This window comes from Dendropsophus ebraccatus, chromosome 6 (assembly GCF_027789765.1).
Source record: "Dendropsophus ebraccatus isolate aDenEbr1 chromosome 6, aDenEbr1.pat, whole genome shotgun sequence".
In the NCBI taxonomy this organism is placed as follows: domain Eukaryota; kingdom Metazoa; phylum Chordata; class Amphibia; order Anura; family Hylidae; genus Dendropsophus; species Dendropsophus ebraccatus.
In genome coordinates, this window is record NC_091459.1 from 108,142,827 (window position 1) to 108,169,785 (window position 26,959).

The following is a 26,959-nucleotide window of genomic DNA, read 5'->3' on the forward strand; positions in this document are numbered from 1 at the left end:
CAAATGGAGAAGAGTTATAAGGTAGCCAAAAAAGAAACAGTAAAATATATAAAGTTACTTGCGTGAACTTAAGATGGCTTCTTGAAATATATTGCCCATACACTGTACAGTATTCTTATTTTATAATGATACCACATACATGAATTACAAAGGAATAAATTCCTGTAATCCATCAAAGGAAACCAAAGTACAGAGTGAAATCTAGAATTCACTTTGCTAACCTACTGCCAAGTTATCTCCCATGAAACCATTGCACCATGAAAGTACAGAAATTGTTCCAGTTATAAATGAGCTACCAGGATGGTATTATTGATGTGTCTGGCTTGAGACACCTCAGATATGTGAATACATAATTCACTCACCTTTCATGGGATCCAAACCTTCATGGTTCATTTCTTTTTCCATATGCAGATTCCAGTATATTGCTTTCATGTAGGTTACATATAAGTCATTATTCCTTGGAGAAATGTAGCGTGAAAATAAACTACAGTGAGAAAAATAAGTATTTGATACACTGACGATTTTGTGAGTTTTCCCACCGACAAGGTCAATCGTTTTTATCATAGGTACACGTCACCTGTGAGAGGCAGAACCTATTTTTAAAACTCCAGAAAATCACATTGTATGATTTTTAAATAATGAATTACATTAATTTTGTTTGATACAATAGAAAAACAAAACAATATTTAGCAGGGGGTATTGTCCCATTCCTCCATACAGATCGTCTCCAGATATTTTAGGTTTTGGGGCTGTTGCTGTGCAACATTGAGTTTCAGCTGCCTCCAAAGAATTTCTATAAGGGTCAGGTCTGGAGACTGGCTAGGCCACGCCAGGACCTTAAAATGCTTCTTATGAAGCTGTGCCTTAGTTTTCCTGACTGTGTGTTTAAGGTCATTGCCATGCTGGAAGACCCAGCCATGTTGTTATTGAGGGAAAGAAGTTGTTGGCCAGAAGCTCACAATACATGGCCCATTCTATCCTCCCTTTAATATGATGCAGTCGTCATGTCCCCTTTGCATAAAAGTAAGATGTATCCACCCCCATGTTTCATGATTGAGATTGTTTTCTTGAGGTTGTACTCATCTGACCACATGACCTACTCCAATTCCTCCTCTGGATCATCCAGATGGTCATTGTCGAAATTCAAACAGGCCTGGACATGTGCTGGCGTGAGCAGGGGGACCAATGCGTGCCCTGCAGGATTTTAATGCATTACGGCGTATTGTGTTACTTATGGTAATCTTTGAGATTGTAGTCCCAGCCCAGGTCAATTGACCAGGTCCTCCCATGTAGTTCTGGGCTGATTCCTAACCTTTTTTCAGAATCATCCTTACCCCCATTAGGTGAGATCGTCATGGAGCACCAGACCAAGGAAGATTGGCAGTCATCTTCTGTTTCTTCCATTTTCTAATAATTGTGTCAACAGTTGTGTTCTTACCAAGCTACTTGTCTATTATCTTGTAGCCCATCTCAGCCTTGTGCAGGTCTACAATTTTGTCCCTGGTGTTCTTAGAGGTTGGAGTGTGATTGGGAGGAGGGAGTGTGTGGACAGGTTTTTTTAACAGGTAACAAGTTCAAATTGGTGCAAATAATAGGTGATGAGTGCAGAGTTGGAGCAGCTTCTTAAAGAAAAACAGGTCTGTGAAAGACAGAATTTTTGCTGGTTGGTAGGTGGTCAAATACTTATTTCATGCAATAAAATGCAAATTATTATTTAAAAATCATACAATATAATTTTCTGGAATTTTTCCATAGATTCTGTCTCTCACACTTGAAGTTGAAATTACAGACCTCTCCATTCTTTGTAGGTAGGGAAACTTGCTAAATCGTCCGAGTATTAAATACTTATTGTTCCCACTGTATAAAGAAAACTGTACAGCTGCAGGCCACAAAGCCTTTCCCAAAATATCTACTGTCTTAAAGTGAATTTGGAGCAGAAGAGGCCATTGTCATAGATAGCATTGATTTTAGTAGGACAGTCATTATCGCTTATTTCGAGTGCTATCTTGTGATCTTCTCGTTTATACTAGAAATTCTTCATGGACGATCCACTTAAACAAGTTTTGACCTACTTTTCTATCTTCTTCATTGCAGAGTCTCCTGATGATATCAAGAAAGTGAAAAGAAAAGAAGCTGAAAATTCTCAGAATAAAACAAATGGAAGAACAAATCTTAGAAGAGAACATAATAATGTGGCTGTTGAGTCTATGGCAGAGATGAGAAGAAACTCTGCGGAAAGGAGAGCTTCTCTTGTAGAAATTAACTTTGAGAGTAAAGCGGAAAGAAAAGAGCACCAATACAGAGAAAGTAATGGACGACAAAGCACATTGTCGTGTACAGAATCTTTTGAGGACCCTGCAACTACAGGCCAGTATGCAACCAACTTGGCAGAGTCTGTGCTTCAAGATGCATTTATTAGGCTGTCTCAGTCTGACAACGCGTTCGCCAAGGAGGCCTCTCTCTGCATTTCAGCTGGTGACTCTGCGCTCTCCGCACTCACTCCGAAAGAAGGTTCTCCTGCTGCATCCCGCTCATGGAATGAATTACCAAAAATTGTTATAGTCCAGAGCCCAGACAGCTGTGACAGCCCAACAGAATGGATTGATGAATCGCATTGGCCAGAGCAGGAGTACTATGCCAACAGTTCTGACCACTGGGCAGATGAGAATCCCAGTTCTACTCAGAGTACTTTAGAAGTAGCGCTGGCCTGTGCGGCATCTGTAATAGGCTCGCTTTCAAGTCCGCAGCCTCCTGAGCTACTCAATTCAGGGCATAAGAATGATGGAGAAACTAATTACAGAGTAGAAGAGCACATCACAGACATTGTAGGATTTTCAAGTGGTATAGAGGATGCCGAATTTTCTGTGCCATCTGCCTTGTGCGAAATGACTCGGGTGGCAAGTGCCGTAGCTGTTTGTGGCCTAGGTGAACAAAGACAAACTCACTACCCGGCCACATCCAGTGGACTTTTGTTGGCAGCCGATGCATCCTCAGCTGTAGCTCTCCACTGCAGCATTGCATTGGGATCCAGCATGGAAAAACTCAAAGATAACATTGCAAAAGCCCTCTTAAAAGAAGCTGCTCTAGTCCTAACCACTCCCTGCAAATATAAGAATGTGGGAGAGTTTATAGAGTCCTTAAATGAGAGAATCCTAAGTAGTGTAAGCTCGGCTAAGCTTGCTCACATGGGTGATGTGGTTAATGATGACCTAGCACACAATTTATCGGACACTATCTTGAGACATTCAGCTGAGAAGGCAGTGCCAGGTGTGGAAGTCCAGCATTGCCCCACTGCACCCAATGACTTTGTGGCCACCACGACAGAACTTCTTTACAGTGTGATGCATTTCACTTGTAAGAAGATGAGTGACCTTGTGCAAAGCGGAGACTTGCCACCTAATGTATTAGTTGACGTTCCCAAATCTATAGATTTAGAGAAAAGAAACAGTCAAGGAGATGACTTTGTTCACAGGAATAAAAATCAGGTATCCAATTTATGTAGCAGCGCCGAGTCAAGAACTGAACCAAATCCACTCAAGATGCCTTCGACTGAAGTAAATGAAGGCAATACCCTCCCAGCAGAGACGCATTGCTCTAGTCAGGCTCCAAGTAAGACATCATGCAGCAAGCAGTGTCAGAGGAGGGAGCGCTACAGACGTCACCACAATGATCAGAGAGCCAGGGAAAGTATTCTAATAGATGATGACTGCAGGTATTGTGGGTCAGACAAAGGATCAATGGATGGAGGTACGAGTTCAGGAAGTCAAGAAAAACTCCACAGTGAGATACACATAGCCAAAGAATTCTCTCTAAATTTATCAATAGGCAGTAGTAACATGTTGCACCCTTCTCAGGCCGTCCTTCCGGTAAAACTTCCCGACAGTAGTTACTGTTTAACAGACTTTGCAGATGATCTGGCGGAAACTGTGGTTTCTATGGCCACTGAAATTGCTGCTATATGTCTAGAGAACTCCAATGGAAAGCAGCCTTGGTTTTGTGCATGGGCGAAGGGGAGTGAGTGTTTGTTGACGCCTTGCAGGACAGTAAAAAGGAAAAAAGATACCTCCTCCGGTGGGGCGGTGGTGAGAAGGCACAGACCTCCAAGACTCAGTGAAATAAAGAAGAAGACAGACGAGCACCCAGAGCTGAAAGAGCGGCTGATGAACCGCGTAGTGGATGAGTCCATCAACCTCGATGATGCCTCCGACCCTGTCAGTGCTTTCGCAAATGAAGTGGCCTCTAAGATAATGAATTTGACGGAGTCACCAGTTTCGGATTCTCTATGGCAGGGGCAAAACTTATCACGGAACAGATTACACTGCGACAGATGGAGCAGAGGTAAAGCATCCAGCTATGAAAGTATCCCTGAGGAAGATTTAGATGCCAAAAGTCTTGTCAACACATTGGGCCCTGGGAACATGTTAGGGCAGCCATTCAGTAGGACAAGTTCTGTATCTAAGCAGTCCAGCTGTGAAAGCATCACGGATGAGTTTTCTAGATTTATGGTAAATCAGATGGAAAATGAAGGAAGAGAATTTGAGCTTTTACTTGACTATTACGCTGGGAAGAATGCAAATAGTATCCTGAATTCGGCTTTGCAGCAGATTTCCAGACGAAACAGTCACCTGAATGTGAGACCCACCTGCCTTTCCAAACAGTCTAGCACAGAGAGTATCACCGAAGAGTTCTACCGCTACATGTTAAAGGAAATAGACAAGGAGAGTAAGGAGGTGTATTCCAGCAGAAATACTGCAGAATGGACAAATAATTTAATGCCCCCCTCTTCTCGCACACCTTTTTGCTTTCGCCAGTCCTCCATGCCTTGTACCAGATCATCCAGTGCACGTCTGACTGTAAATGCACCGGTTAAAGCAAACTCCCTAGATGGGTGTTCAAGGAGGGGTTCACAAGATTTCCTTAACATTCAACTCTCAAATTCTATCTCTTCCTCAAACCTCTGCAAGTCAGACTCTTGTCTTTACCAAAGGTGCCACACTGACCAAGCTACAGACATGTTAATCCATGAAACATGGTCCAGTTCCATTGAGGCTTTGATGCGCAAGAATAAAATCATAGCAGACAGAACGGACAGTGTAGATGAAGAGGCATCATCCTCACCTAAGGGTTCACCAGCCCACGTGGACCGATATGCCAACAAACTGGCTGTGGACATTGTTCAGAGTGGGAAATCTCTACTAGTCCAACATCAGGACTCACAGGAGAGCACAAATAAGGGAAGCTTTAAAACTAGTCATCAAAGTGGATGCAAATCAATAGACGTTCAAGAAATGATGGGTGTAAATAAATCTAAACTTCACCAGCTCGGTGCCTCTGCTGGACCCATGGAGGTGCCTTTAATTCAGATCGAAACAGAGCAAAGGGAAGAGACAGATGGAGAGGATCAGGTCCATTTAACCAAGGGGATGCACTGTCTTGAAGATACTCCAAAACAGGATGAAGGAAGAGGCATCTGCCATGTAGGCATCAGGTACTAGTGCTACTTCATGTACACTATACGTTGTTTTTTTCTCAGAAATGTAGATTTTTTTTATAAAGTTAAGCATACTGCTAATACAGCTTCATATGATAAAGATGAATTACATATTACTAATGTAAATATATATTCAGTATTTACATACATATGTGTGTGGAACCTTAAATCCCCCTTCTTAGGAATTATCTAATTAACAGTGACCATTTAGGATGATTACACAAGATTTGTGGAAATGCATAGTTCCCTTTAGGTGTTACAGCACTTTTAGGGAATGTTCACATTGCAGATTTGGTTTGCAGGTTTGTACTTTCTATGCTGTGTATTATACAATCTGGATGCAGCTTTCTGCATTGTATCCGCACTTGGATGGGCAGCAGTTAATGCTATATTTCCATCTCAGTGGGCAAAATGTATAGCCAGACACAGATTCCCCTGGCAATAGCAGATGATACAGATACAGATGCAGGTAGCTGGAAAATCTTCTTTTAATGGTTACTGCATGAGATGTGATGAGAGTCTCTCCCAAAGCTGGCTCTTTATAATGTATGATAATAATTGTAAATAGATTGTGTATAATTGTAAATTAATATGAATAATAAGCACATAATAATAAATTATAATAATAACTGATAATTATACAAATAGGACAAATGGTATTTTCTATTTTTGTACTGAATGATTGCACAAATGGAGGCTCCAGTCATACACGTCCCTACAGATTTCATGGCTTCATGACTCTGGGTGATACTGTAAACCTGAAACTAACATCCAGCCCCAGATGATATTGTTAAGGCAGTTAATGCAGTGCTCTGCAGGCAATAGTCATGGGGAAAAAGTGGGTAGGTTAAGTAAAGGCTCTATTACACAAAGCGATGATCGTCTGTACTTGGCCGATATCGGCCGAAAATTGTCTCCTGTAATAGAAGATAACGATCAGCTGACATGCATCTAGTGATCACCTGGGCAGCTACCTCCCCTGCAGCTCGTCACGGCCCCCCAGCTCTTACCCGCTCGCTGCCGGCACATGCAATAGTGCCGGAAGGGAGTGGGGAACGAATCGCCCCGTGTAATAGGGGCTTACCGGTGGAAGTGTGGAGAGGATAAGTCAGAGGAGCATAGTTAAAGGGGTTGTCCGGGGAGCAGTTGCCTCCTGTTCCCCGACATTTATTTTCTGATAGTCCACATATAGGAAGTAAACGTGTCTCAGAATGAGGGGGGAGGGACAAAAAGTTTCTTTCAAATCAACAGTTTTTTGATAGTCTTCCAGTACATATCAGCTGCTGTATGTACTGCAGGAAATGTTGTTTTCCTTTCCAGTCTGACACAGTGCTTTCTGCTGACATCTCTGTCCAAGACAAGAATTATCCAGAGCAGAAGGGGTTTTCTATGAGGATTTGCTGCTGCTCTGGAAAGTTCCTGTATCAGACAGAGATGTCAGCAGAGAGCACTGTGTCAGACTAAAAAAAAAGAAAATGAGATTTCCTGCAGTACATACAGCAACTGATAAGTATGTGAAGACCTAAAATTTTTAAATAGATGTAAATTACAAATCTATATAACTTTCTGAAACCAGATGATTTGAAAGAAAATGATTTTCGCTGGAGTATGCCTTTAAGCAGGGCCGTTTCTGCCATGAGGCGGAATGAGTATTCCGCCTCAGGCGGCAGATTCTGCGCCCCTGCAGGGGGCGGCAAGATTTTCCCCACCGCTGTCATTTTAGCTAAGTTTAACTAGCTAAAATGACAGCCGCATCCATGGCCTTACCACTTGTCGCGCCGCCCACGACGCTCACCTGCGTCCCCTCGTAACGCCGGGTTCACTGTCCGACGTCACCCGGCAGCCTTCTCCCTGATTGGTTGGTTGCGTGCATGCGTGTGCGCGCGCGCGCCACGGCCGTCCGCCGCGGCGCGACGCAGCTGAGGTCACGTCACCGGTCTCCAGGAAGCATGAGTGGAGTTCAGGTCCCCATCTGAGGAAGAGCAGTTGCCCTGTGCCGTGGTAAGTTTCTGGGGTGGGAGGGAGGTTGGATGGGTGGCGGGCGGGCGGCTTGCAGAGGTGCGGGTTGCTGGGGGTGGGGGGACCTGTTAGTTTTTTCCCATGTTGGCAGTCTATTTTCATTATTAGGGAGTCTCTGCATTGAGGGGGTCAGGGCCTCTGCTGAGACCTCCTCATAATGACAATAGACTTAATGCAGCCAGCCTTGTTTGCTGCTCATTCACTTTTTTTTTTTTTTTTTAAACAGGTGCAGACAGGACTACTTCGGAAAGAAGATTTTTGCATTTTTGATTTAATAAAAGGGTCAACGAGGGGTCTCTGGGGAGTTTTATTTCAATAAAGAGCTTTTTAAAATTGGTGTTTTTTTTCTTACCTATTTTTGGTTTGGTAGTGGAAGCCATCTAATAGATGACGTCCATTACTAAGCCGGGCTTAGTGTTAACCCATAGAAGGGCTAACACTAACTCCCCACGCTTATTACCCCGGTACCCACCGCCACCAGGGGTACCGGGAAGAGCCAGATACCGTCAGGCCTGGAGCGCCAGAAATTGGCGCGCCTGAACTGGGCGGCAGCAGGCTGGCGTTATTAGGCTGGCAGTGGCCAAAATAAATGGCCCCTGCCACCCTGATAGCGTCAGGCTACTGCTGCTTAGTTTTGTATCTGGCTGGTTATGGAAAATGAGGGGGACCCCACACATTTTTTTTTCCATTTATTTATTTAATAAAATAATGCCTGGGCCCCTTATTTTCTATAACCAGTCAGATACAGAACCAAGCAACAGTAGCCTGACACTATCATGGTGACAATGGCCAAAATAAATGGCACCTGCCACCCTGATAAAGTCTGCTTGATTTTCTATCTAGCTGGTTATGGAAAATGAGGGGGACCTTATGTATTTTTATTTACTTATTTAATAAACTAATGCATGCTTTGACCCTTCATTTTCCATAACCAGTCAGATACAGAAACAAACAACAGCATCCTGACACTATCAGGGTAGCAGTGTCCAAAAATAAATGGCCCCTGCCTTCCTGATAGTGTCAGGCTGCTGCAGCTTGGCTGTATCTGGCTGGTTATGGAAAATTAGGGGGACCCCACGCATTTTATTTATTTAATAAACTAATGGCTGGGGTCTCCCCTATTTTCCATAACCAGACAGATACAAAACCAAGCAGCAGCAGCCTGACACTATCAGAGAGACAAGCACCATTTATTTTGGTCATTGCCAGCTTGATAACGCCAGCCTGTTGCTGCCTAGTCCTGGATCATCATTTTCTGGCGTTCCAGGCCAGACAGTATCTGATTCTTCCCAGTACCCCTGGTGACAGTAGGTACCGGGGTAATAAGCATGGGGGTTAGTGTCAGCACTTATAATAGCTAACACAAAGCCCTAGCTTACTAATGGATGCCATCTATTAGGCGGCTTCCACTACTAAGCCAAAAATAAGTAAGGAGAAAAACAATTTAACAAAGCTCTTTATTGAAATAAAATACCCCAAGAGCCCTTGTTGACCCTTTTATTAAAAGTAAGAATCTTCTATATGAAGTAGTCCAGAATGAAAGTATAAAAAATACAAACAAAATAAAATGATACTTACCTGCCCTTGGTCCACCTTTCAGTCCCTAAGGGTCCATTTACACAGAAAGATTATCTGCCAAAGATTTGAAGCCAAAGCCAGGAACAGATTATAAACAGAGATCAGGTCATAAAGGAAAGTACGAGATTTCTCCTCTTTTCAAATCCATTCCTGGCTTTGGCTTCAAATCTTCAGATAATCTTTCTGTGTAAATGGACAAATGCGACGATTTGCAACACCAGTAGATTTTGGCAGACAATCCAGGCTGTGTGTCAAAATCTGGTGCCACCTTCTGCTCTTTCAGGCATTCAGCAGAAGTACAGCAAACCTCATAGAGCTGTGCCCTGTAGCCAGCACAATGAATTCGCACTTGGTGAATATAACCATGTACCACATGGTTATATTCACTGCTGTGGTATATATCAATGCATACAATATATTCATCACTGGTATATATGAATGCATTTGTTGCTGTTATATATGTATGCTTGCGGTATATATGTATCTGTGTGGTGTGCACTGCTGATATATGGTTATGCATTTTGTATATTCACTGCCGGTATATGGTTATGCATTAAGTATAATTATTGCTAGTATATTGTTATGCATTTCGTATATTTACTGTTGGTATATACAGTATATGTGCGGTAGATTCATTGCCGATATGTATAGATGTGTTTTGTATATTCACTGCTAGTATAAAGATATATGCATACATTTGGTATATTCACTGCCTTTATGTATCTGTACAGTATACACTGCTGGTATATGGTAATGCATTGAAAATACTCACTGATAGTATATATGAATGTGTGCAGAAGTATATTCATAGCTGCTGTATATGTATCTGTGCGGTATATTCACTGCTGTGGTGTGGTTATCCATTTGGTATATTTACTGCTGATATACAGTGGTACCTCGGTTTAAGAGTAACTTGGTTTAAGAGTAACTTGGTTTAAGAGAGTTTTGGTTTAAGAGCTCACAGTTTTTCAAAATGGTGACTTAGTGTAAGAGCATTGCTTTGGTGTAAGAGCTCCCTTTACTGGGTGGGAGAGCTATTTGGGGAGGGGCATGGTCTGCATAGCGGGGTCTACAGCACCGTACTCTGACGCAAAAAGTCTGTGTGTGTGTGTGGGGGGGGGGGGGGGGGCGCCATTTAAATTTTCGCCTCAGGCAGCAGAAAAGCTAGAATCGGCCCTGCCTTTAAGGATAGCTTGGGGTGACAGTGGTTTCAGATGGGAATCCTGAGCCAGTTAGGGGTAAATGCTCGATCCTGCATCCTTCTATATGGTGTGATGTGAGCACTGATACTAATAAAGTGCAAATTTTTGAGCAATTGTTTCTTTGCTTAAAAACTTGCAATGTTTTTGCACAAACATTTGGAAGCATTGCGCAAAATGTGTGACTTTTTTTACACCAGTTTCCTGATGAAAGCGCTGACCCCCCCCCCTCCAAGGGTCTACATAGATCTGTAACATGTTTTTCACATTTTCACACCAGGTCTTGGCAGGCAAAGCATTGCACAGAGAGGTCTGCGGAAATGAAGCCAAGGCCTGAACTCCCGACACCTCTGAGCAGCAGTGAGGACAGCACAGGCAGCTGGTCACAGCTTGTGAACGATGACGAGAACCCGGACGATACCAGCAGCTTTCTACAGCTGAGTGAGCGATCCACAAGGTACAAAGCGGCAATCATACACAATCCGGCATCTCTGTGCTGCACTGACCATATATGACCATGAATAACACAGAACATTGAAAACTCATAGGGAACATCCTGAAAATATAAGTCTCTATACTCTGCGACCAAAAACACCCAATTTTGCACTTTATTTTTTACAAATTTGTTTACGTTTACACCATTTACCATGTGAGATCGGGAATGGGATGATTTAATAGTTCAGGCGATTACGCACGATGCCAAATATGTTTATTTATTTATTTGTATTTATAAAATGGGGAAAGGGGGGTGATTCTGACTTTTATTAAGGGAGAGGATTTTGGATTAATAAAAAAAACATTTTATTTTTTATTTTTACACACATACTAGAAGTCCCACTGCGGGACATCTAGTATCACTGATGTGATCTCTCATTGAGATCTATGCAGTATAGATATACTGCATAGATCCATGAGATCTGTGCTCTTTTGCTCTAAGCAATAGAGTGCCGACCTGGGATCATTGCCATTACGGCGCAGACCCTGGCTGGGTGAGGATGCAGGGATCACCCCTCTATGATCGCGTAGCGGGGGGGGGGGAAGCCCCCCACTAGACCACCAGGGAAGGCGGACAGCAAGCATTTAGATGCAGCTGTCAACTTTGACAGCTGCATCTAAATACTTAATTAGTGGGCACGGCGATTGGACCGTGCCCGCTAATAGCCGCGGTCCCGGGCTGCATATAGCACCCAGGATCGCAGCAGTTCAGAGCTGGGCCATCGCACGACCCCCCCTCTGAACTCCCCTAGTGGCACCAGGACGTTCAGTAATGTCCTGGTGCAGCTAGGGGTTAAAATACAATTAAGCCATGATGTATCTATGGCGGCTTTGAGAAATTGTCCTTGCATAAATAAACTGGTGGCATAGCAGACTTGGGAATGTGTCCATAGACTATTCTTGGTGACAGCCAGAGCAGCTATTGTCACATGGGAGACAATTTTACAACTTTAGTCCAGGACGGGGACATTGAATAGGTTTATTCTGCCTTGGAGTGCAGTAGATATATTTTTGGAAGAATCAAATTAGATATAAACCAAAATAGCAATTGTCCTATAAATCCTTCTGTGTCTGCTCCTTCCTTACAGTAATGGTAATGGCAGTACGAGGAGCAGCATAGGTGCCGTAGATCTAGATGCGTTCCTGGAGATTGTCCCACCTGGCACGATACCAGATATGTAAGTGTATATTATATATTATGTTTATTAGTAGCGTTATATCCATTCCTATTGCTTATTCACTGAGGACTAATGATTGTTGTGTGAGGACTGTGGTTGTAGTCAAAGCCGCATAGAATACAATCAGTGGGTATTCCTGTGGGATACCTAAAAAAGCAAGGATTAATCAGTTCATTTCATATTTCCAAAATAAATTATTTGTGATTTGCTTTAAGTGAACTGCTGAGCAGAATACGCTGGATGTCTGTATACCCCTAACTTGTAGTGTACAAATACTCACCCACTGCCTGATCCTGGCCGAGACCATCATCTCCTGTACAAAACAATAATATAAAATACTATGTAAAATACTTAGAATCTCAATACAATATAGTAATTTACATATACTCTCTGAACAGTAGAATAATATTTATAATCTCTATGCCACACAGTATTGTAATCCTTACTGTATAGTGTCTGAGTGTTATGCATCACCGCTTAACTCCTCAGACTTGCTGGGCAAAATCTAAATTGGTTCTAAATCTGAAATTAATTTCAGAAGGTTTGCTCACTTTATAATCTCAGCACAACACAAAATAATAAAATATCTATAGTAAATACAATAGTATAATAGTTACAGTAAATCCCTATAAAATACAATAATATTTGTAATCTCTGCACAATACAATAGTATAATAGTGAAATCTTTATAGCACACAGTAATGAGTATACACTGCCATGCCATACTCTATATACAGTACAATAAATAATACAAGCTCAATAAAATACAATATTTGTCATTTCTATTTGATAGAATAATGCAATCTTTATACAATACCTTTAATATGGCTTCACCGTACAATGCACTATTATTGTCTCTGTACAATACACACATACTAATAATCGTAATACAATACTATTTACATTCTCTATACAATGGAGTATAATAAATATTTATACTCTCTATACAATACAGTAATAGTCATTTTCATACAATAGGGTGTTATACAGTAAAACCTGTAATCTCTGTACAATGCTATACATAATATTTATAATATCTATACAATACAATGCATACAATAATACTTTTATAATCTGTACAATACAGTGCTATAATGCTTACACCTAGTGTCGAGTAGACCTGTCAAAATGTTCAGGTTCGGCAACATTCTGTGAACCAGAACACTCACCATTTAAAGGGGTTATCCAGCAAAAATCTTTTTCTTTCAGATCATCTGATTTTAGAAAGTTATATAGATTTGTAATTTACTTCTATTTAAAAATCTCAAGTCTTCCAATACTTATCAGCTGCTGTATGTCCTGCAGGAAATGTTTTCTTTTAAGTCTGACACAATGCTCTCTGCTGCCACCTCTGTTCGAGACAGGAACTGTCCAGAGTAGGAAAGGTTTTCTATGGGGATTTGCTGATGAGTCTAGACAGTTCCTGTCTCGGACAGAGGTGACAGCAGAGAGCACTGTGTCAGACTGAAAAGAAAACAACATTTCCTGCAGGACATACAGCAGCTGATAAATATGGAATGACTTGAGATTTTTAAATAGAAGTAAATTACAAATCTATATAACTTTCTGAAACCAGTTGATTTGAAAGAAAAAGATTTTCGCTGGATAAACCCTTTAATTACTGCTGGCTGCAGAAGTTGGATGCCACCCTAGGGGCCTATGGCTGTATCCATGTATTACTGGCAGCCCTAAGGCGGCATCCACATTCTGCAGCCACAGCGAATCAAATACACAGCTTTCAGGTTCGGAGAATGTTACCGAACCAGAACATTTTGACAGGCCCACTCAACACTACTTACAACCTCTATACAATTCCGAGTATTATTATTTCTAGAATAATAGGCAAGCCTTTGTTTCGTAAGCTTGGCATTGCTGCAATAACTTCTCTATCTTTCTTTTCTTAAGAAAACCAGAAAAGACCGTGACCAAGGATTTGGAGGAAAACCCAGATGGTGAGTTACTGTACACACACCTGAAGGCCACATTGCCCACCTTTTTGAATTCTTCAACTTTTTTAAAACTTTTATCAGCTGTTTTTAAGCCATCTTGCAAATTATCATTTTTAGGGATGTAAGGTCCAGTTCACACTGAGCAAAAACAGCAGAACTCCCCGGCGGAGCTCTTTGCCGCAGAATCCCGCCGTGCTCAATGTCCTGCAGTGTCTGAATGGGAGGGCATGCGCGCCTCTGCTTCTTCCCCTCTCCGCTCAAAGAATTGACATGTCTATTCTTTTATGCGGAGAGCGGTGGGAGCGGAGACGTGTGTGCCTTCCCATAGAGATACTCCAGGACACTGAGCGCAATCGGATTCCTCCGCAGAATTCCACCATTTTTGCTCAGTGTGAACTGGGCCTAACAGCATAATAAGGTGCAAAAAAAAAAAAACATAGGGGGAGATTTATCAAACTGGTGTAAAGTAGAATTGTCTTAGTTGCCCCTAGCAACCAATCAGATTGCACCTTTAATTCTTCACAGATTCTTTTAAAAATGAAAGGTGGAATCTGATTGGTTGCTAGGGGCAACTGGGCCAGTTTCACTTTATACCATGTTTGATAAATCTCCCCCTGAGCCACTATAAGGACACTGGCCAACTTCATTACTAAGTGAATGATAAATCACTGCAAAAGAGTACCCCACAAAATCATGGTAGGCCGATCTGTGATGCTAAAATTGCCTTGGCACTAAAGTATGCCCACGTTTCTATTTATGGTTCACTGTCACCTGTCACATCCATGTCAGCATTCATTATATTTTACATTCTATCTTGGTTAAAGAACGCTGTCACATGTTTGCACCATAACTTGTTCAATTAAACACTAACTGGAGCTGGCGGTAATTGCTTCTGTTCTCAGAATGTACCTCCGGGTTGTCAGTCGGCACTGTCAGCTGTCAGCGTGATGTCTCCGTCTTAAACATTGACCTGGATACAGACTGCTCGGATTGTGAACTACGTATAGCTTTGCAGTGGATCGCAGCATCAGAGCTGGGAATTCCCACTGTCTACTTCAGAAAATCTCAGGAAAGCAGGATCCAGAAGGTAGTGTCTGATCACGCCTCTAATAAAACGGATGTGCAGAGCAAGGAGGAGGGAAAGGGATTCATAAAGGCTCGATAAATCAACCTCATTCAATTAGATGTTGGAATTAGATATTAGATACAGTATCCAGGAGGGTGTCCAAGACTGTTTAACCTTTTTATCACCCTTGCAATGTCATTTTTACACTTTTCCACACCATTGACAAACATGAGCTATTATTTAATATGCCAGCTTTAGGAGCCAGATGAATGGCTGACCATGTACCACACTGACTCGACAAGAGATATTTTCCACTATGATCATTGCCTTCTATTGCACGGGACAATCATCGACCGTAACAGCCGATATCGTCTGAATACGGCCGATAATCGTTCCATGGAATAGGGCCTTTACTGTGTAGCTTGTGGCACGTACCAGCCACGGCTGCAGCACTAGCGTTAGTAAGCAGAAAAAGAAATATTATTCTGAAGCGCGAGTCAGGGAGAGGGACGGCAACTAGTCATCTGGGCATGACTAGTCACTGCTCTCACCCTGTCGGCGCACAGTGCTGGGATGATTGACAGGCAGAGGGACCCATTAGTGGCCTCTGCCTTTCAAAACTAAAGCTACTGCTGCAGCCGGAGCTGGTACGTGCTGCAAGCTGCACAGTAGCTCTATACAGTGCTGGAGGGAACCATTTCAGAACAATGGTGCTAATTGGTTCCTTTTAAGTATGTGAAATTGCGAACAAACATTGTATAGCCAAGTCTACAGGTACATTACAGATAAAAGTATCTAAAATATATGTGCAATTAAATCAATTTTTTTTTTCCCCAGTTCCTGGAGGTCACACAGCTCGTCCAAGCTAAGTCCTGGAAAGTTGGGGATATATTCAGCGCCCTCATTCTTCACTGCAAAGTGCAAGAGCAGAGAAGGGTGGATACGCCGAGCTTTTTCGACTGGCTCCTAGAACTTGGATAGGGTCCTTCACAGCCACTACATGGACAGTCATAGGGTTCAGTATGATCTGGACTCTCCAGCCTATGTTACAACGCAAACAGACTCCATTTTATTTTATACTGTTACTGGAAGAAGATTGACAGATTGTAAATTTAGAATGTAATAGATACAGTTTTTTAGGCATGTGGGCCATGCTTAATATTTTTCTAGTATACATATGTAATTGTGTATGTATATAATGGTTGAAATGTTTAAAACCGCAGTTTGTTTGGACTTTGCGTGCATTTTGAAGCCTGTAGTACATGACCACTGAACGAGGTATACAGTATATGTTGGTACAGTACTGGAAAGCACAATAGCTGGATGGACCTGGAGAAATTTGTCGATTTTGGCACAAGATGATTTCCTCCTTATGACGTGTTTCCATATTTTACACTATTTATTAGGCTGCATACCGGATCAGTTCTAATATGTCACTAAAGGCATGTGTTAAAGGGGAAGTACACCCTTAAAATGTCTCTTCTCAAATAACTCCCCGTCATATCTTTAAAGGGAATTTTCTCCCTTGAAATCAATTTTAAACATTTAAATTTGTAAAAAGAAGCTGATGCCACAGCACTGGCACATGATGAGAGCTCTGTGGTCATAGAAAGCTGCATAGGAGAATATAAGGCGTACATCATATCCATCCTGTAACCATTGCCTAACCACCTTGGCAGGAACTATTATTTGCACTGAACTTATCAGATTTAAGTGACCTAGAGAAATGGCACATATCACAGCTTCATTTATGATACCGAACTATTAGCTTGAAGGGGTATTCCAGGGTAATTTTATTTTAATAATTGTGCTCAAACAATTTCTAAAAGAATCCTGTGGTTCTTAACTTACCCATCACGGCTCTTCTCACAGAGCTCTGATCCTGTAGTGTGGCACTTCAATGATCTAGGTCAGCATATGGATTTTCCTGCTCAGCCAATCAGTGGCTAAGGCGGGACACCACTGTGGCCACTGATTGGGCCATTACACATTGCATCCCCAACCACAGAAGTTCTGCACATCTGGACTAAAGATTCATGTGAATAAAAGCAGTGGAGTAGTAAGGGATGTAAGTACAGATTTTTCTTTCTTTGCTCTCTTTATAGAGAGGATCATCACAACCGACCATAGGCTCTCTCCATCTTGAGAGATGAATGAACTGTATTGAAACAAGTACTTTAAGATGCTGATTTAATGATCTCCTAAAGTCAATTACAAGCATAAATGTTTACTTTACCAAGTCCTCTAATAATAACAAATCCTTACTTGTCTATTAAAGGTGACCTGTCAGCAGCTTTTTTCAAAGTGAAGCTGTTGGCGGAATCATGTCGGTAACTTAATACCCATTGTATACATGTGTATTGTGTGTGTATGCAGTTTGGTGTCAAGGAGTAATCTCGCTATTCTCCCCCTGCTGCAAGCAGCCCTCCTGCCTAATGACTGATGGGCTGTTGTGCTTGTAGCGAGGGGAGAGGCGAATGCAGTGATGACTTGTACACATGTAAAGAATGGACATCAAAGAGAATCTGTCACCACTTCTGATCTGTGTATTTTAGTGAATACTCGTAATAATTCCTTCTGGAACATGATTTTTTTTATAGCTTTGTGACATACCATTCCAATGGTAATCTTACTAGACACCTATATGGCTCTGTAGCCAACTGGGTGTTACCAGTTAAAGTGTAACTGTCAGATTTTTTTTTTTATTGCAGAAAACAGTAGTATAGGCGATTTTAAGAAACTCTATAATAGGTTTTATTAGGCAAAAAAGCCTCTTTCTGTACTCAAAAAGCTATTTCCCAGCCTCCCCCCCCTCACTTTTTATCTGTTCATTATCAGGCAAATCCGTCTTCATTACAGAGAAGCCAGTGAAGATGGGTTCTGCTGTGTTCATTATGTTCTATGGAGGGGGGAGGGGCCAAGGAGATAAGTGAGCAGGAAGAAGAGACATGAAGGTCAGCTGTTTGGAGACTGTTTGGGCACCTAAAACGCTGGATTCAGGGGTCAGAAAGGTCAGTGATTATCTAGGAACTTGCTGAGAGACAATTGCAGGGTGTTGTGCTGTGCAGGACTCCTCCGTGCTCACTCACTCCTCTCAGCCCCTCTCCATAGACCATAATGGACACAGAAATCCTGCTTCTTCTGAAGTCAGGGGGGAGCTAGGAAAACAGCTTTTTCAGTACAGAAGGAAACTCTTTTGCTAAATAAAACCTATTATAGAGTTTCTTAAAATCGCTACTACTATAGATATTTATTGTTTTCAGAAAAATGACCCTGAAATGACAGTTACGCTTTAGAGGCGTGTCTCTACACAGTCTAATGCTGTCAGCTCTGATTGGATAGTGTAAAACAGTGTAGTGACAGGTCCTCTTTACACTACCTCCATCACATTGTTAGCAGCTTTACTTTGAAAAAGCTGCCGCCGGGTTCCCTGAAAGTGAATACTTGCACTCCCTAAAATTGAAATTACCATTTAACTTATCAATGGCATGTGACCCGACCCAGTCTGATACTGTCAGGGCCAATTGGACACTGACAGTGAAGAGAGACAACCGCTAATTGGTTACACCCAGTTGTCATTGTATTCATAAACACCTCAGAGGCATAAAAGAGGATTATTACAGCAGACATGTCTAATCTGAACTACCCTCTTCAATGTTTTTCAGTTGTGCATTCAATACAAGCTCACATAATATCTATACTGAATATGGACATAGAGATACTATAACAATCTTTCCTCCCCTATATACTTCGTGTGTAGGATCATGGTGGTTTTCATAGAGAAAATAATTTCAGGTACAAAAAAAAAAAATGTTTACTCCAGACACTTCCTCTGTATATGTGAGATATAGTGTTGTCATTGGAACCGAGCAGTGAATATTGGGAAACGTCAGAGTGATTTACAATGTGAGCGTCATGTGTAGTTTTACTATGTTATAAACCGGTGAGGACGTCCATGTAGCTATATACTGCGATGTGTAACTGTATTAGCTGAGCTGTGCAGATTGACCTACGGTACAGATATGACAATCCATCATGTTTGCTAAATCAGTGGTAAGTGAAATGGCTTATGGTTCATCCCGTTCCAGCTTTATGCTATGTTGTTAATGGTTAGATGTTCTCTCAGTATAACGCATCTCACCATCAGTAACCTATATAAACTCTTCACCTCCGTATTTGGTTTTATATGTACCATTCTGGCTTCTTCTTTACAAGCCATATTTTCTTCTTTAAAGCAAGAAAGTTTGGAAGAATCTGACACATTTCCCCTACAGATAAATGCAGAAATAAAGATAACTAACATTGACGGTACCCATATTGGGAAATAAATCAGTGTGATCAATCTTTCCACATAATAGTCCACGTCCCAAAACACAACCGGTTATAGCACATCTCCAACCTCATAAAACACACATATGCATAAAGGCTTCTCTATTCTGCATAGTACTTTATTTGTTGTAACATTAATGAAGGGATTTTCCTTTAGTAACTGGGGGCATATCATGGCATCCGAGCACAGCATATGAAGTCTCCTCCTTGATATCCACTATCCATGTCAGTGTTGTACACGATACTTCCACAGTCACAGCCTTATGCCTTCTTTGCCTACTTAGTATCTCATATGCTGACATGGACACACAGGCAACTCCCTCCTTCTACAGTGATGAAATTGTGTAATGTTTCCATACTGGACTCTGTGTTTTAATGGTCAAAGTCATTTTAACTTCCCTCCATGAGATAGCCTATGTAATCTGTAACATTACAAATTACTTCTACCAGAAAAACAACTTGGCGGCTAGGTGTTTTCTTTCCCTGCAAGTTGCTGTCCACTGCCTATTGTTAGGGGAAATACATGTTTATTAACAGTGACAGCAAGAAGGAACACAGGAGGTGAGGGCAGAGATAATGGATGGTGTACATGCAATTTGTGAGCATCCAGAGGACCCTCACTGTCCCCGAAAGGTAAATCAAGGCTTTCCTCTCTATTAATTCAGCAGCAGTTCAGTGCTTAGTGTAACTCTTTCCTCACTTCTGTTTCTTTCCTTTTTGCTTACACAGCACACTCAATACCCCTTCCTATCTATAGTTGTTTACTGTACTTACTGTGTATATAATACCCCAGCACAATGCTAGACAGTTCAGTCCAGTGCACTTTTAGCAACACTATAGAACTTAAGTTGGGTTCAGTCAATGGAAATATATTCATTCCCAACAACAGACCTGTATTTAATTAAGGTTATGTTCACATACCGTTACAATGACGGCTGTTTTTATTGGTCGACAGGGATTTTATAACAACACCGTTATTCATATAATAATAGCCTTTGTTATTAAAAGAAAATGGCCTTTATATGTTGTTAAATGACAGCCATCCAATAAAAATGGCTGTCATTTTGAAGGTGTGTGAACATGGCCTAAAAGAGGTCCAACTATGTATACACAATGTCCATTTAGACTGATATATGGATATGCATAGAAGTACTGAAAGTAAAAAGTATCCTGTATAAACCCATTTTTACAGATGTATAAACCCCCGGACATCAGTGTTTGGTCATTGCAGAGGCCAAAGAGCCCCAGTCACATCTGTAATAATACTGTACATTCCTGGTCCACAAATGAAAAGACATCTCATCTCTGATCTGGCAGCTAAAGGTTTTACTATTATTTGTGCCTATTTCACAGATGACGGGATCTGAATCTTCATGGTTTTGCTAAATCCTTTGTGGAGTGTTATTTATGATGCTGAAGTAACAAATAAATGTTGTGTAAATTACTGGTGTGTGTTTGTATGCTTTTATAACTCCAATACCAATTTTTTTTTCCATTTACAGAGATCTTTAGTAAGGAGCCGGTGGCATATTTGATCATTGCGGCAGACTACAGTATAAATCCTAGGAGAAGTCTGACAACTGTTTGAAAGAAACCTGTCATAGTACCAGGATAGTATACAGAGCTGGTCAGTTGCTCATATGGTATAGCTGCCATTGCTAAACAGACTGTATCAACAATAAGTTTGTATGTTTCTGCTGTCTAATGACAAAGTATACAGCTGCTATATAGCTTCTAAATTGGGAGCGTTACACATAATGCAGGGAATAATAAACCTACAGGGTTACCCCTTTATGTCATGCCATCCCCTCCTGACTAGCATGTGATCAGTTCAAATCTTATCATGGAGCAGGACAATAACCTGAAGCATACTTCTAAACTCAAAATAAGAGGACTACTCTAACAAACTTTACTGCATTATTAATGGGCTTTAATCCAAAAGTCTCCTGGCACTGCAGCTTCCCCTGTTTACAATGACTGCAAGATGGCTTGTAAGTGTAATCTGGGGTGCTCACAGTCAGACCCCTCTACTGTCTTATGGGTAGGAGACTAGTTTTTAAAGGCAGCAAAGCCTTTCTACTGTGCCACTGTAAGTTGAAAGACAGTTTAAAGGAAGTCAGGCGAAAATTTTTATTGTATTGTATTGTCCCCCAAAAGTTATACAAATTACCAATATACACTTATTACAGGAAATGCTTATAAAGTGCTTTTTCCCTGCACTTACTACTGCATCAAGGCTTCACTTCCTGGATAAAATGGTGATGTCACGACCCGACTCCCAGAGCTGTGCGGGCTGTGACTGCTGGAGAGGATGATGGCAGAGGGATGCTCAGTGTCCCCCCAGTGCCCTGTGTCCCTCAGTGTCCCCGTGCAATCATGGTGAGTTGGATGGAACACCTGGCTAATCCTTCTTATCCCATATTATTGCTGAAGACAGGCTCCATAGAGTTAGGATCCTATTAGACAAAGCGATTTTTCTGTTTCTCCAATTTAATGATAAACGATTGCAAACAACCCGATATCATTCACAATAAAACATGAAATAATAGTTGTTAATTACGAGCGCAATTACGATCATTTGTATATTGTAGAATACAAAACATTGTAATAACGAATGAACGATGTGTATGTACTCCGAAAGATTAGCAAGCGATTAACAGTGATTAACAGTGATTTTATGTTTATTTTTTTCCTTTTCTTTTTTCTTTCTTCTTCTCTGGTGGGGGGGGGGGGGGGGGGGGGGTTTGGGGGGAGAGAGAAAAAAAATGATGATTTTATGGTCAGCACAAAAGATAAGATCAACGGCACAAATTTTGGTTAATCGCTTGATCACTGCCTGCATACACACGGCCATGGCCAGATCGCACTCCCATCCTAACCATTCTGCTCCGCTGTTGAGGCGATGCTGCACAGGTTCTTCCACAAAGAAATGGAACAAAATTGTGCTACTATCATTTTCCTATTTATCTCTGTGTAATCTTGCCCTTATAGTCTGGATAAATTTTGCTGAAATGTAAGATGGCAAATACTTGTGAGTTATGGTACTTTCCATGGAGGCCTCCTCAGTTTTATATATATATATATATATATATATATATATATATATATATATATATATATTCCAGGGGTCAATGACTATTGCTGCATTTCCTGAATCCTGTTATCCTGCCTCTGAAGATAATGACGGCTTTGATGTAAGGCTATTACCATCCATATTGTGTCTCTTATGATGAATGCCGTTAAACAGCTGGAAAGCCACAGGTTGTGCCCGCTTATTCTAAGATGCGTCTCGTCTTGTGCTGGAAGGCAAATATGAATGCTAATGGTATGGAAAGACCTCTACAAAGGACGAGACCAGGCCAGCCTCCACAAATGTTCCAACTGACTGGTCTATCACAATTTTGATTACTTGTATTGTAAGTCTGTTTGCATGAATAAACGCCATCATTTAGTAATGAGCGGAAGTGTGAGCAGCGGTGCATGGCCTTTATTGTGAAATCAGGCTGTATATTAACCATGTCACTGCCTTCTAGGATTATCTCCCTGTAAATAGAATATTAGGCAAAGAATGGATGATGGCGTATAAAGGTCACCTGCGCATGAACACTATGGAAGGCAGGAACGGCAAAAAGCATAAAATAAAATTATTAATAATAATAATAAATTAAACCATTAGGCTACTCCATATAGCCGACAGCTGACCCCAGACCCTTCATATTTCTTTGTGTAAGGATAACTGGCAGTATGGCATAGCACTTTTATATAGTTCTATTAAGAGTGTGTTCACACATACAGGATCTGCAGCAGATTTGATTTGCTTTGAATCTGCAACTTCTAATTTGCATCATAAAATCTGCTGCAGATCTTGTATGTGTAAACGCACCCAAACGCTATGTTCACACTACCTATGAGACTGGCTGTTCCGTGACACGGAACGGCCAGTCTCTGCCCGGATCATCCCAGCCGGTACTTAAGTACTGGCTGGATGATCAATCCGGCCGCAGGGTTCTGATGCGGGCGCATGAGGGTGCGCCCGCATCAGAACTTCACATAGCACACAATGAAGCAAGCGGCCAGAGCCGCTCGCTTCATTGTGTGAATTGACAGGCCTTTCCGCAGCCGCAAATCACTGAATTGCGGCCGCAGAAAACTGACATGTCAGTTATTTGCGACCCCGTGCGGGATCCGGGCTGGAGCATATACGATGTGTCTACACTCCGGCCGGGATCCCATACAAGAAAAGGCAGTTCCACACCGTACAAAGTACGGCCGTTGTTGCCAAAGGCAACAACGGCTGTATTTTTACGTAGTGTGAACATAGCCTAAGAATACAACATTTTTTGCTAAAAGCATACTTTGCGTGATATTTTTTAGCTAGGAGATAAGATCAAACACTAATGATTTCTTGAAAAAACGTTTATTATTCCTAATAAATAAAACAGTGTACTATGTAAAGTCACAATGTCAATGTAGAAAACAGAACTAAAAAAAAAAAAAAGTCATTTCAATAAGCAAACAAGACATACAATCTATGAACAGAATCTAATGATTGAAACACTTTGTGAAGGTATGTGAGATGTCCGTGACAGAGAGGACAGTGGTTGTGACTACCAGTCGATTAGTGTGACATCCCTTATGTCCATCACATTTGGCTACTCCATTCTATAATCCATTAAGGTCTGCATGGAATGAATGATGGACTAACGCCATATTCTGCACGTGTTGTCCTTGCTCCCTGTAACACAAAGCAATAGAAAAAATAGCAACTAGCAACAACAAGTACAGACTGACTAGGAAAAAAGGGGGGGGGGTCTTGTTCTGCTAAAAGGACTAAGGGAAGACAGATTTACATTCATGAACTTCCCTTATGTCCTATCAGCAGCACAAAGCATGAAGATTCCTGTAGAGATGGCTCTACTGTACAGAACTTAGAGCAGACCTTCCAAAGGAAGATTTCTAACTATCATGACTATCATGTATTTTAAGTTTACCATGAAGTTGTTGTACTAATACGTTCTATAGAATCTAAGAAGCGTTCATCCTCAGAAGTAAAAAGAGCCCTGGTAAAATGGGCTGCATACATAGGTTGTATACATAGGTTTTGGAAGCTTTACAGCCTTGAAAGGGAAACCTGTACTTTTTAAGATGCAGATAAGTAGGAGATATGTTCGTAGACAGAAGGTCAGGTCTAAAGCCCATATTACACAGGGCGCTGTCAGCACTCGTTTGCTTCTCGTTCCGCACTTGCTGCCGCCGCTACTTCGCTCGTCGGCAGCGAGTGGGTGAGAGCCGGGGGGCGCAGAGAGGTGCGGGAAGGCTGCCCGGGTGATCGCTTGATCGTCCAGGCAGACCATAGCATATAGCAGCAGTCTGCTGCCACCGCTCCTATTCAGCGGAGAGACGGCAGCAGATTGTTGCAGATTGTTGCTGCCCGGATGATCGCTTGATCGTCCAGGCAGCCCATAGCATATAGCAGCAGTCTGCTGCTACCGCTCCTATTCAACGGAGAGACGGCAGCAGATTGTTGCTATATGAGTCGTTTGTCTTTCAACGTGTTGAAAAACAAACGACTACAACGATCAGATGACATCTTTCATAGGGCCTTAAGAAATGGGCTGCATACATAGGTTGTATACATAGGTTTTGGAAGCTTTACAGCCTGGAAAGGGAAACCTGTACTTTTTAAGATACAGATAAGTAGGAGATATGTTCGTAGACAGAAGGTCAGGTCTAAAGCCCGTATTACACAGGGCGCTGTCAGCGCTCGTTTGCTCCTCGTTCCGCGCTTGCTGCCGTCGCTACTTCGCTCGTCGGCAGCGAGTGGGTGAGAGCCGGGGGGCGCAGAGAGGTGCGGGAAGGCTGCCCGGGTGATCGCTTGATCGTCCAGGCAGACCATAGCATATAGCAGCAGTCTGCTGCCACCGCTCCTATTCAGCGGAGAGACGGCAGCAGATTGTTGCAGATTGTTGCTGCCCGGATGATCGCTTGATCGTCCAGGCAGCCCATAGCATATAGCAGCAGTCTGCTGCTACCGCTCCTATTCAATGGAGAGACGGCAGCAGATTGTTGCTATATGAGTCGTTTGTCTTTCAACGTGTTGAAAAACAAACGACTACAACGATCAGATGACATCTTTCATAGGGCCTTAAGAAATGGGCTGCATACATAGGTTGTATACATAGGTTTTGGAAGCTTTACAGCCTGGAAAGGGAAACCTGTACTTTTTAAGATACAGATAAGTAGGAGATATGTTCGTAGACAGAAGGTCAGGTCTAAAGCCCGTATTACACAGGGCGCTGTCAGCGCTCGTTTGCTCCTCGTTCCGCGCTTGCTGCCGTCGCTACTTCGCTCGTCGGCAGCGAGTGGGTGAGAGCCGGGGGGCGCAGAGAGGTGCGGGAAGGCTGCCCGGGTGATCGCTTGATCGTCCAGGCAGCCCATAGCATATAGCAGCAGTCTGCTGCCACCGCTCCTATTCAACGGAGAGACGGCAGCAGATTGTTGCTATATGAGTTGTTTGTCTTTCAACGTGTTGAAAAACAAACGACTACAACGATCAGATGACATCTTTCATAGGGCCTTAAGAAATCCATCTGATCTTGAGAGGCTTCATCTTTGGAAACAAGTGGAAGGGAGATGACCTGTTTGATGTTAGGAGTAGAAGGAACCTAAGAAGGACCTTGTCCGGAAGGAAACATATATACAAAGCTGCACAGACTGAAGTTTAATACTGTTAGCAGAATTACTAATAGATAATGGAAGGGGCTTTTTAATGTATAGGAAGCAAGATATATTTATCCTAGGACAGACATTCTGTAACATCCCCCTGTCCTATGTCAGTAAAAAAATCACAAGTCTGTAGAGTTTAGAGGGTCTTCTTTCAGTATGTGTAAGGCTGGGTTCACACTGTATTTTTGCCCTCCATTTAACGGATCAGGTTAATGAAAAAAAAAAAAAACTGATAAAAAAAAAATGAAAATGCATTTGTGTACATCTGTTTTCTATAAACTTCCATGATAAAAATGGTTCAAAACGCATAAAAAAACTGACCAAAACAGTTTTTCCATTAAACAGATCCGTTAAACGCACAGCAAAAACGCATCCATCTGTCCCACCAGTCCTCTGGGCGGATAAATACCCACTATTTTGCTGCTGACTGGATGTAAGGGCAATAATATTTTCCCAAAATGCTTCTGTTCCTCCTCACTATTCTCAGGTTGTGCCCCCTTGTGCTTGAGTTTAGCTTGTTTATTTAAAAAAAACTTCACCCTTGAACCTTATTTAACCCTTTACCATATTTAAAGGTGACGTTTTAAAAACTTGCAGCCGGCAGGGGCAGGAGTATGAACTTTCCTCTCCCTCTGCCCACGGTGAGCGGCAGGACCGGCCCCGGGACCCCCGCCGGAAGGCATTTTCCCCCACGACTCGTGGAAAAAGGCCTGTCCCGGCTGATGGACTGGCTGCTCAGCCAATCAGTGACTGGAGCAGCGTCCCATCCCAGTCGCTAACTGTCCAGTCCATCAGCCAGGTCGTGACGTGTCAGTGCTGGAGATCCCGGAGCCTGACAGGGGTCCAGAGGCCGGTTCCACCGCTCACCTAGGGCATGAGGAGAGGTAAGTTCATCCTCCTGATCAAATTCCCCCCTGCCCCTGACAGCT

The 26,959-nt window shown here is 42.1% G+C and overlaps 2 protein-coding genes across 3 annotated transcripts in view; one reads left to right on the plus strand and one right to left on the minus strand.

Moving 5' to 3' along the window:
- SPHKAP (SPHK1 interactor, AKAP domain containing) overlaps nt 1–17,459 on the plus strand; it is a 167,354-nt gene extending 149,895 nt beyond the window's left edge. For both annotated transcript variants that reach the window (XM_069975571.1, XM_069975572.1), the window contains 6 exons: nt 2,095–5,488; nt 10,568–10,744; nt 11,871–11,960; nt 13,866–13,912; nt 14,812–14,996; nt 15,813–17,459. In XM_069975571.1, the coding sequence (XP_069831672.1) occupies nt 2,095–5,488; nt 10,568–10,744; nt 11,871–11,960; nt 13,866–13,912; nt 14,812–14,996; nt 15,813–15,956 (4,037 nt within the window). In that variant the 3' untranslated portion in view covers nt 15,957–17,459. The remainder of the gene's footprint in view (nt 1–2,094; nt 5,489–10,567; nt 10,745–11,870; nt 11,961–13,865; nt 13,913–14,811; nt 14,997–15,812) is intronic.
- Nucleotides 17,460–23,735: 6,276 nt separating this feature from the next.
- Nucleotides 23,736–26,959, minus strand: part of DAW1 (dynein assembly factor with WD repeats 1) — a 34,433-nt gene continuing 31,209 nt past the window's right edge. Inside the window, exon 13 of the mRNA XM_069973929.1 lies at nt 23,736–24,039. Within this exon, the coding sequence (XP_069830030.1) occupies nt 24,005–24,039 (35 nt within the window). The 3' untranslated portion in view covers nt 23,736–24,004. The remainder of the gene's footprint in view (nt 24,040–26,959) is intronic.